This window comes from Clupea harengus, chromosome 24 (assembly GCF_900700415.2).
Source record: "Clupea harengus chromosome 24, Ch_v2.0.2, whole genome shotgun sequence".
In the NCBI taxonomy this organism is placed as follows: domain Eukaryota; kingdom Metazoa; phylum Chordata; class Actinopteri; order Clupeiformes; family Clupeidae; genus Clupea; species Clupea harengus.
In genome coordinates, this window is record NC_045175.1 from 18,903,587 (window position 1) to 18,918,586 (window position 15,000).

The 15,000-nt window shown below is 42.5% G+C and overlaps 1 protein-coding gene across 4 annotated transcripts in view; it reads right to left on the minus strand.

Moving 5' to 3' along the window:
* LOC105903480 (dynamin-2-like) overlaps positions 1-15,000 on the minus strand; it is a 32,836-nt gene that overhangs the window by 8,177 nt on the left and 9,659 nt on the right. For 2 of the 4 annotated variants that reach the window (XM_031562675.2, XM_031562674.2), the window contains exons 5-14: positions 14,923-15,000; positions 14,323-14,483; positions 13,552-13,694; positions 12,676-12,811; positions 12,379-12,446; positions 9,056-9,194; positions 7,438-7,524; positions 7,043-7,113; positions 6,213-6,264; positions 258-368 (exon numbers count right to left, since the gene is read on the minus strand). The exon at positions 14,923-15,000 is cut by the window's right edge and continues 21 nt beyond it. In XM_031562675.2, the coding sequence (XP_031418535.1) occupies positions 258-368; positions 6,213-6,264; positions 7,043-7,113; positions 7,438-7,524; positions 9,056-9,194; positions 12,379-12,446; positions 12,676-12,811; positions 13,552-13,694; positions 14,323-14,483; positions 14,923-15,000 (1,046 nt within the window). Of the gene's footprint in view, positions 1-257; positions 369-6,212; positions 6,265-7,042; positions 7,114-7,437; positions 7,525-9,055; positions 9,195-10,979; positions 11,119-12,378; positions 12,447-12,675; positions 12,812-13,551; positions 13,695-14,322; positions 14,484-14,922 lie in introns of all 4 variants that reach the window. The other 2 variants (XM_031562676.2, XM_012831244.3) reach the window with 1 other exon arrangement.

Genomic DNA, 15,000 nt, shown 5'->3' on the forward strand with positions numbered 1-15,000 from the left:
CAAGATACCACGTGTGATGCACACATATGTAGAAAAACACTACTTCCTCCATCACCTCTCATACACACACACACACACACACACACACAGACACACACACAGGTTAACCAGGTAACCCAGGTTACACCGCCCCCACAAAGGTTAACCAGGTATCCTAGGTGACACCGCCCACACACAAAGGTTACCCAGGTAACCCAGTAGCATTACAAACCTATACGTACACAAACAAAAGTATAGAAAAAAAACCTCCTACTAACCTCCTCGTCCTTGTACCAGGACAGAGACTCCGCGGTCAACACGAACCAGTACTCTTTAGACCCGCCCTTCATAATACTGATGTTGATAGTCAGCCAACCACGTCTGATCACCTGCAAGTACAGGGGCGGGATGACAGCAGTGAGAGCTGGAAGTGACCAATCAAAACCCTTCTCTTCTGGTCCTCGTGGGCTTCTCATTGGCTGCCACTGCAGCTTGTGTGGTCACGTTAGCAAAGTCTGTCATGCGGTCAAAGCCCAAGATGGCTGCAATGATTTTTTTCCCCCCCATGTCCCTCTTAATTAAAAACAATAATGTGAATCAATGCGTACTAATGATGTATGTAACTACGGCAATGTCGGCATGACACACCTTTACGTCAAGCAAGACAGACAAAAACAGAGATGTAAGGTGAGTACATACCATCACTGGAAGATTTAGTTACAAATGTTGTGCGTCTGTGGGTCTGTGTGTGTTTGCTCATTTGTTTGCTTGTTGGGTCATTTGTTTTTAAACTGAGTTTCTCATTAATATGCTACATTTAAAAAGCACATCAATCTAAGGGGAGACAGAATAATGGAAACACCTAACATTAATTAACATTAATTTAATTATAATAACAACATTATTATTATATAATTATAGTGAACATTAACTTCCTCTTTTGCAGATGTTTTGACTGATGATTCTGCATTACTTTAATCATTTCAAAGGCAAGATCTCATATTCTCCATGATAATTGATCTCATATACTCCATTATAATTGATCTCATATTCTCCATTATAATTGATCTCATATTCTCCATTATAATTGATCTCATATTCTCCATTATAATTGATCTCATATACTCCACTATAAGTGATCTCATATTCTCCATTATAATTGATCTCATATACTCCATTATAATTGATCTCATATTCTCCATTATAATTGATCTCATATTCTCCATTATTATTGATCTCATGTACTCCATTATAATTGATCTCATATTCTCCATTATAATTGATCTCATATTCTCCATTATAATTGATCTCATATTCTCCATGATAATTGATCTCATATTCTCCATTATAATTGATCTCATGTACTCCATTATAATTGATCTCATATTCTCCATTATAATTGATCTCATATTCTCCATTATAATTGATCTCATATTCTCCATGATAATTGATCTCATATTCTCCATGATAATTGATCTCATATTCTCCATTATAATTGATCTCATATTCTCCATTATAATTGATCTCATGTTCTCCATTATAATTTATCTCATATTCTCCATTATAATTGATCTCATATTCTCCATTATAATTGATCTCATGTACTCCACTATAATTGATCTCATATTCTCCATTATAATTGATCTCATATTCTCCATTATAATTGATCTCATATTCTCCATTATAATTGATCTCATGTACTCCATTATAATTGATCTCATATTCTCCATTATAATTGATCTCATGTACTCCATTATAATTGATCTCATATTCTCATTATAATTGATCTCATATTCTCCATTATTATTGATCTCATATTCTCCATTATAATTGATCTCATATTCTCCATTATAATTGATCTCATATTCTCCATTATAATTGATCTCATATACTCCATTATAATTGATCTCATATTCTCCATTATAATTGATCTCATATTCTCCATTATAATTGATCTCATATTCTCCATTATAAGTGATCTCATATTCTCCATTATAATTGATCTCATATTCTCCATTATAATTGATCTCATATTCTCCATTATAATTGATCTCATATTCTCCATTATAATTGATCTCATATTCTCCATTATAATTGATCTCATATACTCCATTATTCTGCCCCCTCCCCGTGGCAGCCCTAGTTAGGTCCTTTCTCCTGATTGGTTAAAACTTGCAGAGGTTAATGGCTGAGCGCTAGCTGCGCTGTTTAGCACCACATCATCATCATCAGCACAAGCATGAAGCTTAAAGCGTTTAAGCATTTAAGCATTTAACACATTACACGTTTAGTTAGTAGGTTAGAGAGAGAAAGAGAGAGAGAGAGAGAGAAACAGAGCGACAGAGGGAGAGAACAACAAGAAAGTGAGAAAGAAAAATGAATAGCTTTCAAAAGCCAGACAGTAGGAACTTATCTCGTACAGTCTTTCTTTGGTAGAAAGCTCCACGACCCTAGGAGCAAAACCAACAGGCCAAAAGGGTGCAGTGAAGGATACAAGATTAGGTTTATTGGATTAACAGTATGGGTTATTATGGGATGCTCTATACATGCTGCTGTTGGTGATGGTAGTGCCATTGTTAATGTTATCTTTTAAAAGGTTAGGTAAAGCAGTGAACACCCAATGTAGGGCAACAGAATAATGGACTACAGAGTGAAAGTGGTAAATATCAAATATCTTAGGGTCTGTGGGGGTGGCTCTCCAATAGCTTTTCAGAAAACGGGAAAGATGTTTCATATCATGTCATAATCAAGGTAATAACTTCCACACGTTTTACTGTCAATACAGTGCACCAGACATACAATGAAATAAAAGTGAGACTGTAAAAAGGTCTCTCTTTCTCTCAAACACACAACCATATAATGTAACTTCCTGAGAATCAACCCATAGACTTGTGTCCTCTGTGGGTTTTTTTAAGGAAATCACAAAAAAAGAGAGAAATTGGATGACACTTTTTTTTCTTAGTTCCCAGGAGGATATACAGTAGAACCCCCAGGCCTGCAGCTTGAATTTCCTGAGGTAAGAAAGGCAGTACCGTTTCTCACCACAAGGTAGTGATGGCAGCATGCAATCACACACACACACACACACACACACACACAATCTACATACTCAAAAGGAAAAAACACTCCGACCACAGTACTGTATTCATCTGTGTGAGGAGATGAGCATTAAAGATGATAAAAAACAGATGGAAAACAAGCACACATTTGAAATAGCAAAACTGAGATGATTAACAGACACATTCTGGCACACTGTACCCTACTCACTTTTACTTCAATCTAATACATGGCAACCATAAGGTCCTGATACATTAATTTGAATTCTTCACAGAAATCTAAAATATCTATCTTATCATAACAATATAATAACCAAGTTTTAACATTCACCTACATGGGATAACTCCCTAAATGTCCCTTTTTCAAAACATCCCTGCGATTAGACTGATGTTTCCTCACTGTAGTGGTGACCTAGAGACCACTGAACGCAGACCTAGAATCCCAGAATGTGTGTATTCACAGTGGAGAGGGTTTGGAAAGGAAGAAAGTTTTCACTTTTCCAAGACAGTTTGCTCATTAACAGGCGCAGAGACAGTGACTCCCATTTAAGCCATGTCCAGGTTCAGAGCCTCCAAAGGTTGGAATATATGTTAATGTTATTAACTTATAATTGACTTATTATTGACTTTTTGTTGCTGTTGAGATTATAAGATTTCTATGACTTTGTAAGTCACTCTGTGTAACTGCATCTGCTAACCCTAACCCTAACCTTAAACTTGAATATGTACTGTGTTTTTCTAAAATATAGCCGGTCAAAAGGATTCCCAACTTACTCTGTGCTCTCACGCCTCTGTGCCTTCACTTCCTCACGATGCACAGTGAGGACCTGAAGCAGGACCAAACCCAGACCAATACCAAAGTCATGCAGATTCTGTACACACGGAGGCCCACATACTGTACAAACTGCCAATGATGCAAAATACTAGCTATGACTTGTATGGTATGGTAACTCTGAAAGCGATCTGTGTGCTTATTTACTAAACTATAGCCGTGTGGCTATTTACTAACCCAGCTAGTTCCCTTGAATAGCTGTGTAGCTATTTACTAAACCAGCTAGTTCCCTTCAATAGCTGTGCAGCTATTTACTAAACCAGCTGGCTCCCATTATGTCTATTGCCAAGCGTTGAGGTTATTAATGAATTCAGATGGGTGATATGAAAACCTGGAGAGGAGTTTTGCTTTCTGAACCTGGACTACACAGCTCCGGGAAAAGGCCATTGTCTCATTCAACACGCTGCTTTAGCAGGGTTGAGCTGTTATTGAAGCACCTTTGAGTCTAACCTTGTCCTCATCTTTGCCTCCTTGTCTGCCCAACTAGCGTGCACACGCACACACACACACACACACACACACACACACACACACACAGACACACAGACACACAGACCACAAGATTGACAACCATAGGTGACAGAAGTACATCTCTAAAATGTATGAAACCTCCTGGAAGGCAGATCAGACCACGACCTGCAAAGCTGCTTAACACAGGTGTGTTTACTGTTATACATCACCTGATAGATCATTGCAAAAAAGGTAACATGGAGTGTCATCTACAGTAAACAGTATATGTTAAATCACAGATTTTTAAAACACCATGAAAAGTGTGTGTGTGTGTGTGTGTGTGTGTGTGTGTGTGTGTGTGTGTGTGTGTGTGTGTGTGTGTGTGTGTGTGTGTGTGTGCGCGCTTGCGTATAACTTCTGAATAAGCACTATTTTGAAACATGCCATACATGTTTCAACCAATCAGCTTTCAACAGAGGCTACTTCAACTCAGAGCAACGATTTGCTCTTCAACATCTTAGGCTGTGTTGTGATGTCAGTTAGAGCACGACCGAAAAGAGATGTTAGCAACTAGAGTGGCAAGATAAGACTTACCAAAATCTATCCCTTCCACAGGAAAAGATTTATAGGGCAGCAGTTAGTCAGAGAGAAAGAGAGAAAGAGAGAAAGAGAGAGAGAGAGAGAGAGAGAGAGAGAGAGAAAGAAAGAAAGAAAGAAAGAAAGAAGAAAGAGAAACAGAGTGAAGGGATGGAATGAAGGTAAGGAAAAAAATATAAAGAATGAGAAGAAAAGAAATATTTAGAGAAAAGGAGAGAGGAATGGTAAAAACAGGAAAGAGAGAAACAGGAGAGAAAAAGAAAAATAGAGAAAGGAAATGAAAGAAAGAAAGGTCACAGAGGAAAGGTCACATGCTCTTGATGAGCTCAGGGTTCCACATAGAATTGAGAGGAAGTAGAACGGGACCTCGATGATGACCACTGCTATGGATACTAACAACTGCACGAAAGCACTGATGTTCTTATGTTCACAATCTATTTAACGGTTTCGGAATGATCAATATAGGAACATCATTAGGTCCTCGGCACCCCAATCAGCCCCCATCGGTTCATTTACTTCCAATTTTGGGTTCTGCATGGAACATAGCATCCTTGTGATTACATTTCCCTCGGGATTAATAAAGTATCCATCTATCTATCTATCTATCTATCTATCTATCTATCTATCTTAAGAGCGTCCATTTACTCCTCTAATTCTATGGGGCTACACATGCACCATTGACCCCACTGAATGCCATGATCAAAGGTCAAAGGTCAGCTCCTTCACACTCAGACAGGTGTACTAGTCCGAATAGTGCAATAGGCATTCAACAGATGTACAAGTCAACGCAACGACAGACCGCACCATCACCACCGGCGCCACCTCAGGAGCAGCAGCAGCTAAAAGCCACTCAGGCAGAGAGAGAGAGAGTGTGTGTGTGTGTGTGTGTGTACATCACTGACACAGGAAGGAAGAGCATGCTGGACGCTTCCTGTTGTTGGTGAAGGATATGGGAGAGGGGGGGCGGGGCCGCCGGGCTCCACTCGGTCAGACCCACCCCAGAGTCGAGGAAGGGAAAGGGAGGGGGTCACATGATTTTTGTTCCTCTAAGTATCCTGTGTGTGTGTGTGTGTGTGTGTGTTGTGTGTGTGTGTGTGTGTGTGTGTGTGTGTGTGTGTTTGTGTGTTTGTACGTGTGTGTATGTGTGCATATCTGTGTGTGTGTGTATGTTGAGTGTGTTCGAATGGCTTAAAATATTTCACTGCACGTGTTCTGACAGTATGAGTGCATGTCAGAGAGAGGGGAGACATTTAAGGAGACACGGAGAAACGGGAGGGGTGAGTGAGTGACTGTTGTACCTGATTGGGCATGGCTCTCTTCTTGCTCACATTGGCGTTCCTCTGCTGAGCACTGCAAACACAAGCAAAAAGAGCAGAAAAAACTATTTCAGCCGAAGATATCTGCATGTCTAAGGGCTTTTTAGAGTCATACGATCATACTTCCAGAGCAATTGCCAACGCTTTTAAATCTAATATTATTGCAAAAAGCACGTCTCCATGCTTTAATAGGTGAATACAACCACATCATAAATCCAGTTACGGCCCCACGGTTAGTTACAAAATCTGGTGCAATAGACGAGAACATACAATAAATCATTTAATTATACAATACAGCATTTGTCCACATTACAGAGAAATGCATGTAAATATTGTACCCTAACGACATAGAGCATTTGTTTAATTTCTTTAAAGTTATACAGTAGACCTTTAACTTTGCTAACTCTGGAACAAATGTAAATCTGATCTGGCAAAGGTCAGGTATGACAAGGCCGAGGCAGAGACAGGTTTGTCCAGGTACGTCAGAGCTGTTCTGTGTTGTCAGATACTATTGGTTCTCTCAGATACTATCGGTTCTCTAGTCGTCAGATACTATCGGTTCTCTCAGATGCTATCGGTTCTCTCAGATGCTATCGGTTCTCTCAGATGCTATCGGTTCTCTCAGATGCTATCGGTTCTCTAGTTGTCAAGATGCTATCGGTTTTGTAGTCGTCAGATACTGGTGGTTCTCTCAGATACTATCGGTTCTCTCAGATGCTAGCGGTTCTCTCAGATGCTATCGGTTCTCTCAGATGCTATTGGTTCTCTCTCTGTGTGTCATGACCAGGCACAGTCTGAGCAGCCTCACTCACTTGGCGAATCCGATGAAGTCCTCGTGGTTAGTATTGATGTAAGACAGCTCCATGTCAATCAAGAGCAAAACCTGCAACACAGAAAAGAGCTGCTGGTTATAGAAGAGGCCGATTTAGCGAGACACTAAAGATGTGTAGAATCAACCACAATGCCCATGGATTAGATTTACAGCAATTCAAAAGACTAAAGAAGCCTACATACGTTGTTGCAAATATATATAGATAGAAATATACACCTAATGGAAATAGTATAGTAACAGTGTGCACATATATACATACATACATACATACATACATACATACATACATACATACATACATACATACATACATACATACATACATACATACATAGCTACATAGCTACACACACACACACACACACACACACACACCTGATCCTTGGTCTTGCCTTCCCGCTCCCTGACATGGGTGGTGACGATCCGCTCAGTCTCCTCCCTCAGTAGAGGATAGGAATTCAGCTAGATAAACACAGACACACACACACACACTACTGCAGAGAGTGACGGAAGGTACACACACACACACACACACACACACACACACACACACACAAAACTACATGTGCATGCACACATACACATACACACACATTTACACCTACATATGCTGCTGCTTGCATTCAAGCATGCCCTCACTAAACTCAATAACACTTTTTAAATAACATCATGCACAAACGACACACACACACACACACACACACACGCACACACACACACACATGCACACACACACATGCGCACACACGCACACATGCACACACACACCCAACCACACATGCACACACCCACACACACACACACATGCACACATGCACACACACACACACACACACACACACACAGACACGCACACACACAGACACGCACACACACACACATGCGCACACAATGCTGCAGAGCAGTACACACCCAAACAGTTCAGAGAAAGTCAGGGGTAAGATGATTGAGGCCCTTGTAGAGGGGTGCATTGTGGGTAACATGCAGTGAGTAGTCACACTCAGTCTAGAATGATCTGGGCTCCATCCCAGCATGTGAGTCACCTTAGCAGTCGTACGTTAAAGGTATATTGTTATTTCATATTTGATGTTAGGAATAAACTTTTTTACAGGATATCACCACATGTTGTTCATGTAATATATTTAATTTTGTGTTTAAACAAAACTCCTAATTGAAAAGGTTCAAATTCTAATATAAACAGATAGAAAATAAAATACATATTTCATAACTGAGTGTGAACTACGAGTGTGTTAGTGAGGGGCCAGCTGAGAGAGACATGGTTAAAGAACGGGAAGAGATTGGATTTTGTGACTGGGCTGAAAGGTTCAGTGATGTGTAACACAAAACACCTTCCCTCAAGAAAGTTGAGATTGGTTCCACTCACACTGCTAGGGTGTTGGGGAACTACAGTGAAGAGAATATCTGCACCGCTAGGAAGGGGTTACAGGACGGACATGGAAGGGTTACCGTCCAATCAGGGAATTGGGGCGGGGTAATGAACACAGATTCAGTTTTTGGATTGGACAAAGAGGAGAAAACATCATTGGCAAAATATAAACAATGAAACTTGATTGAAGGGGGGGGGGAAACCATGGTGAAGTTAATCCATTGGAGGAAAGTGAAAAGAAAGCACTAGAAACAGCTCTTTTGATTGGACAAAAGGGGTCAAAAATCACAAAGACTTGGGGAGGATGTGTGAAGACATCTAGGCAGGACATGGTGCGCACACACACACTCTCACACACACACACACACACACACACACACACACACACTACAACCAGCATCACAACACAACCTGGGAAACTCCAGGAGACACACACACACACTCTCACACACACCCAAACACTCTCACACACAAAAAAGAAGAGAAACTGTATTCATATCAATAACTGTATTTCTTCTCTCTCTTCATTGGCTTCATTGTTCTCTCCTTCTTTTCTCACCTCTTTACATCCTTTCTTTCTTTCTTTCTTTCTTTCTTAATCTTTACCTTCTCTGTACATTTGCGGTTCAGTGTAGAGAGCTCAGACACCACCAGGTCCACACACTTCAGACAGGGTTCCTTCAGCTTAACAATCTGTTTCTTCACGATGGCCTCGAACGCCAAGTCCGGCGTGAACAGCCCCGTCCTGATGCACCATGGGAATTTTTTTTTTTAAAGTGGGCAGGCAGAGGGAGCAGGTGAGGGGCAGGAGCGATTTGTTTTTAATTGGATGTGGTAAAGGGTTGGGGGCATGTGGGGGTGGCAAAAGCATTTTCATTGGATGGGGATTTGGGGGTTGGGGGTTTTGATTGGAGGAGGATAAGGACGTTGGGGTTGGTGGGTGGGGGTGGGGGTGGGGTGAAGCAAAAAGGGGAGGGTGATCAAAATAATGAAGGCGGGGGGGGGGGGGTGAATGTGATTGTTGATGTGAAGTGGTAAAGAGAAATGAGAAATGGCAGTGAAAGCAATGCAAAAGAGATAAAGAAGGAGAAAGAAAACAAGAGAAGAGAAGAGAAGGTCGTTCAGTTCATTAGTCATCATTGGAGCTGACACTCTGAAAGACCAGCTACAGGTTTTGGGTAACCAATGGCAACGATGAATGCCATGAGGCAGAGACAGACGCAGAGGCAGGGTGAGAGTCAGGCAAGGCCACCAACTCCTTCACTGATAATACCGAAACACAACAAACAAACAAATAAATAAATAAACAAACAAACAAACAAACTACTCCACAGCACCAGTGGTCACCAAAGCTCCCTCACCAACTGCAACATTGGTGAGATCATGATGGCTCTTCACACACGCATACGCACAATCTTACGACTGGGCAAACAGCGCTGCGTTTGAGGTAATCATTGATGACTTAAACAACAACCACTAACAGGCAAGAGGTTGCTTGCTGATTAGCACAGCGATGGATTAAACAACACCAAATCTATTCACTCAACACAGAGCGCCTCTTGCCCATCTGCAATGAAACCATCATGATGGAGGCAAAGCTAAGCCACCCAATGAAGGGAACACTCATCAACAACATCAGTGGAGATGAAGGGAAGATGCACGACATCTTTATGACAAGTATGCATGTTGTTTTTCGATGGAGCATTGTTCAAGCAATGTCAGCCAGGGTGAATGCTCTCCAATCCTGCCCATGTGACACCACCATACTGCATATATTCTACCATCACCTGCTCTACCATGGTTTAGGGAAAAACAAACATAGGATACAGGAATTAGTGCACAGCCTTATGGCCTGCATTCCCCCCCCCCCCCCCACCCCACCCTCTCTTTGACAGGCTAACTGCCTCAATGTGAAAGGCCCGAATTAAATATTGCCTTGAAGATTGAATTGAACTAGCCTATTAGAAACATAGCTAGCCTATTAAAATGCTTTATTGCACAATTGGGATTACAGTCGCTAGGCTAACTGCTGTTTAAATTGAAGACGTCCCAGTTGAATATGAACCGGCCAACTAGAAACAATGGTGCTGGTGAAAACTGGTAGAAAAAAAAAAGAAAACCTGTAGCTGGTCTTTGAGAGTGCAGGTTGATGAAGAGAAATTTAGACCGTGCCTTTCTCCTTCATCTACCTCTCCATTAATCCATCCATCACGGCACAACAATCCCCCCCCCTCCCCCCACCCCTCCCCCTGGGGTATTTAAGCAAGGAACCAGCAGGGCTGTTACAGAGGCACAGTCAAAGGAGGGGTACGCTCAGACCCCAAAACTGGTTTGTGTTTCAGTTTTATCTACAATGAGGTCCTGTCTATATATGTCTATGAGTGCCTGCCCCCCCTGCCCATCCCCTCCTCCCTTCCTGATTGCGCTGTGCCTCCTCCGCCAACCCTGCGGCTCCCTGCTGGGCAGCAGTCACAGCACCCCCTGGTAGACCAGGAGGAGGTACTGCGGCCTGTGTCCGTTTCAGCGGTACCTTGCTGCTGCACTGCCTGACGGTGTTGATCAGTTCCTGAATGACCTGATCGATACACTTCAGACAGGGCTCCTTCAGTTTAACCACCTGCTTTTTCACGATGGCCTCGAACGCCAAGTCTGGCGTGAACAGCCCCGTTCTGAGGGCACACATATACACACACACACACACACAGACACACACACACACACAGACACACAGACAAAGACACAAGACAAGAGTGGAGGGGGGGGGTAAAGGGTAAGAAGACAGATTATGAGGTGTAGAGATGGTTGAAAAAAGAAAGAAAGAAAGAAAGAGAGAAAGAGAAAGAAAGAAAGAAAGACAGCAACAGAGGATTTGGTGAAAGATGGACAGATGGACAGTGGACAGGTCAATATTCATTGTGAGACACGCGACAATAGACACGCACACGCATACACACACAGACACACACACTCACACACACACACACACAGACACAGACACAGACAGACACATGAACAGACACAGACACACAGACACATGAACAGACATTAACAGGTGAGTTGTGGGGGCAGGTGTGAAGGACAAACAGAAAGTGAGTTGTGGAGGCAGGAATCAGAATCAGCTTCAGCTTCAGCGCTCACATCCAATGCTACTGACAAATGAGGCTAGGGTTCCCCAGAGTAAACCCAGAACACAAGGAGAGTTACACACACAGATCAATAGATAAATAGACCTAGACCGATACACTCACTCTGACAGACAGACAGACAGGTAGACAAAGAGACGGACAGAAAGAGGAAGATGAAAAAGGAGGAGAGAACTCGAGAAATTACAGAAAACCACAGACAGACAGAACACACTTCACAGGTGACGAACATACAGAGACTCTCATGCCCTTCCTGCACCACTGCACACATGCAGAGACTGTCATGCCCCCCGTACCACTGCACACTGCAGCCGAACCCCTTGCCCTCGTTCACGTCATGACACAATGGTGGTCAGGAAAGACACATTCAAAATGGCGGAGCCCAGTTTTATATTATATTAGGAAACGACCATCCAGTGTCACGTGCTTACAAGTACACAGTTAGTATGTATAAGAGAAATGGCATACTTCAGTAATATCATGTTTTAGAAGTATTAAGAAGTGAAGGCACAGCGCACTTGCTAATTATATGAGCATGCTGATGTGAATGATTTTGGCATAATTAAATAAAATATTATTATGGATAATTACTACATATTACTATGGTCATTATGGATATTTCTAATCGTACGCCTTTGCTTAGTTAATCATTTTGGTCATAATTTGGCCAAAATATTAAAAGGTTAATTAAAACGTATTTGTAATGAGGTTTAGTGCAGCCTCATGTTGCATCCAGCTAGTCCGGCATAGTGTGGTGCAGTGTAGTAGATGGGTGTGTGGACTTGCCTGACACCATGGATGTTCTTGATGGCATAGCTGATCTCTCTCCTCAGCTCCTTCTCATCAAACTTCATCTTTGTTCAGAGGTGAACACAGCATTAGAATAAACACATGAAACCTTACACTACACTACAACCCAACACTACTGAATTTGAAAAGCTACAGAAACACTACTGCTGCTGCTGCTGCTGCTGCTGCTGCTATTGCTATTGCTACTGCAGCTACTGTTGCTACTACTGTTACTATTAATTTAGCAAACACTTTTACCTTGCTGTACATTATCATTATATTACACAGGTGTACCTTGAAGAGCTCGTAGGGGAAGATCTCATGGAAGACACGATTGATGCGAGCACCTCCGGAAAGTTCTACAGTGTCCACCTGATCTCCAGAGCCCTCGATGCGCTTCTCAAAGTCCACGCCAAACTGCTGAACCATCCTACGGGAGGACAGATAGAGGTTGAGTGTGGCTGTGTGTGTGTGCGTGTGCGTGTGCGTGTGGGTGTGTGTGCGTGCGTGTGTGTGTGTATCTGTCTGTGTATTTCAGAATTCTTATAATCAGGGTGCGATTTGTTGGGGGGGGGATGGGGGGGATTTTACCCTCTGGTTTTTACAAAAAAGAATATTCCATGTATTTTATATATTTTAGTTTGCATTAAATGTTCAACTGTTCCTAATGTAACCTATAGGGGCCTACCGTTAACTTGAAAAGAATTAGGCCTATTTATTGCTTGTTTTTTTTCATGATAAAAAAAAAAAAGAAAAATCCCCCCCTGTTTTTTTTTACAAATCGCACCCTGCTTATAATTACTTATATGGAGTTGGAGCATTCTTGTGTGTGTCCAAAAGGTGTGTTTTCTTCAGCCTTTGATATGACTGATGCTTGCATGTTGTGTCATCAGATTTTAGCTTTCATCTTGTATACCAATGTTTGTCTATGTGTGTGTATGTGTGTGTGTGTATATGGGTGTATATGTGTGTGTTTGTATATGGGTGTGTGTATATGTTTGTATATGGGTGTGTGTATATGGGTGTGTGTATATGGTTGTTTGAGCACTAATGTAAAGCCTTGGTCTTGCGTTGCGGGTCGTCAAGTTTGAAGTACTTGCGTAAAAGAGTGTGTGTGTGTGTGTGTGTGTGTGTGTGTGTGTGTGTGTGTGTGTGTGTTTGTACACTCACTGGAGTAAAGCCTTGGTCTTGCGTTGCGGGTCGTCAGGTTTGAAGTTCTTGTACTCTTCCACCTCCTTCTCCAGCGAGAGCAGCTGAGACTGCAGCTTGCTGCGCAGAGTCGGCAGGGTGTCGCGGATGTGGTTCGTCAGTTGCTGCAGAGGGAGGCCGTTGTTGTTGTTGTTGTTTTTAAAAAAAATTTAAAGGGGAGGGCGAGATGAGATGAGCGAAGGGAAGGATGAGAAATAGGAGTAAGAATGAGAAATATAGATAGAGTACAGAGAGGGAGACGTAGTGTTAAAAATGAACGAACAAAGACAAAGAGAGATCATTTGAGTAAATAGAATTAAACTAGTGTGACGAACAGCTAAGGGGAGTGTGAGAATTGCAATCAGGGAAGTTTATGGGGGAAGCTAAAACTGGCGACATGAGAAAACAGGCATAGCTTAATGAGAGACAACCACGAGACAACGTGAATGACCCGAGAAGAACCTGAAGAAGAGACGTGAACATGACATAGCTGAAGTAAAGAGAGACAGACGCGAGACAGAGACTACAGAGATGGACTGACATGAGACTGTGGGGAGACTCAGATGAGTGAAAAGGCTTGGTGAGGCTCACAAGTGAGATTCATTGGAGACTGAGGTGAGACTATGATGAGACTTGTGACCGAGTGAAAAGACTCTGGAGACTCTGGTGAGGTTCGGTCACGACTGAGATTTATAACTGACCAGACCAGGTGAGACATGGGTGAGACGACAGCGAGACGCAGGTGAGACTTGCCTGGTTCAGGGTCCTCTGCAGGTGCGAGGTGCCCATGCGCTCGGCTATGTGGCGGTAGGCCGGGTGCGACAGGAAGAACTTCCTCTCGGCGGTGAGAGCCACGCTGATGTCCTTCCTTCCGTCAATGTCCTTCTGACTACGGTTCACCACCCCAATGTAACCTGGAGCACACGTAAGGAATAACATATCTTAACAGTGGCGACAGTGGTACTGGAGGTAGAGAAGTCGTAATCAGAAGGTTGCTAGTTCGATTCCCTGTTGAAGCGTCCTTGAGCAAGACACTGAACCCCTAATTGCTCCTGATGTGCAGTGTGCCATCAGTGTAAATGTAAAATGTGTCCTTGATAAGTCCTTAATAAATCCTTGTAAGTCGCTTTGGATAAAAGCGTCTGCTAAATGTAAATGTAATATTTGTGTTGTTTTTGCAAAATACACGGACTACATGAATTCATTGCCGTTGTGTGCGTGCCTTCATGCATGTCTGTGTGTCTGTGCATGCATGTGTTCATGCTTGTGTGTGTGTATGCATGCATGCATGTATATGTGTGTGTGTATGCATGCGTGCGTGCGTGTGTGTTTGTGTGTGCGTGTGTGTGTTACCTCTGCGTAGCGGCAGCAGCTTGTTCTCCAGGATGTCTCTGGCGTCCGTCCCCTCATCCATCAGGTCCAGTTTGGTGA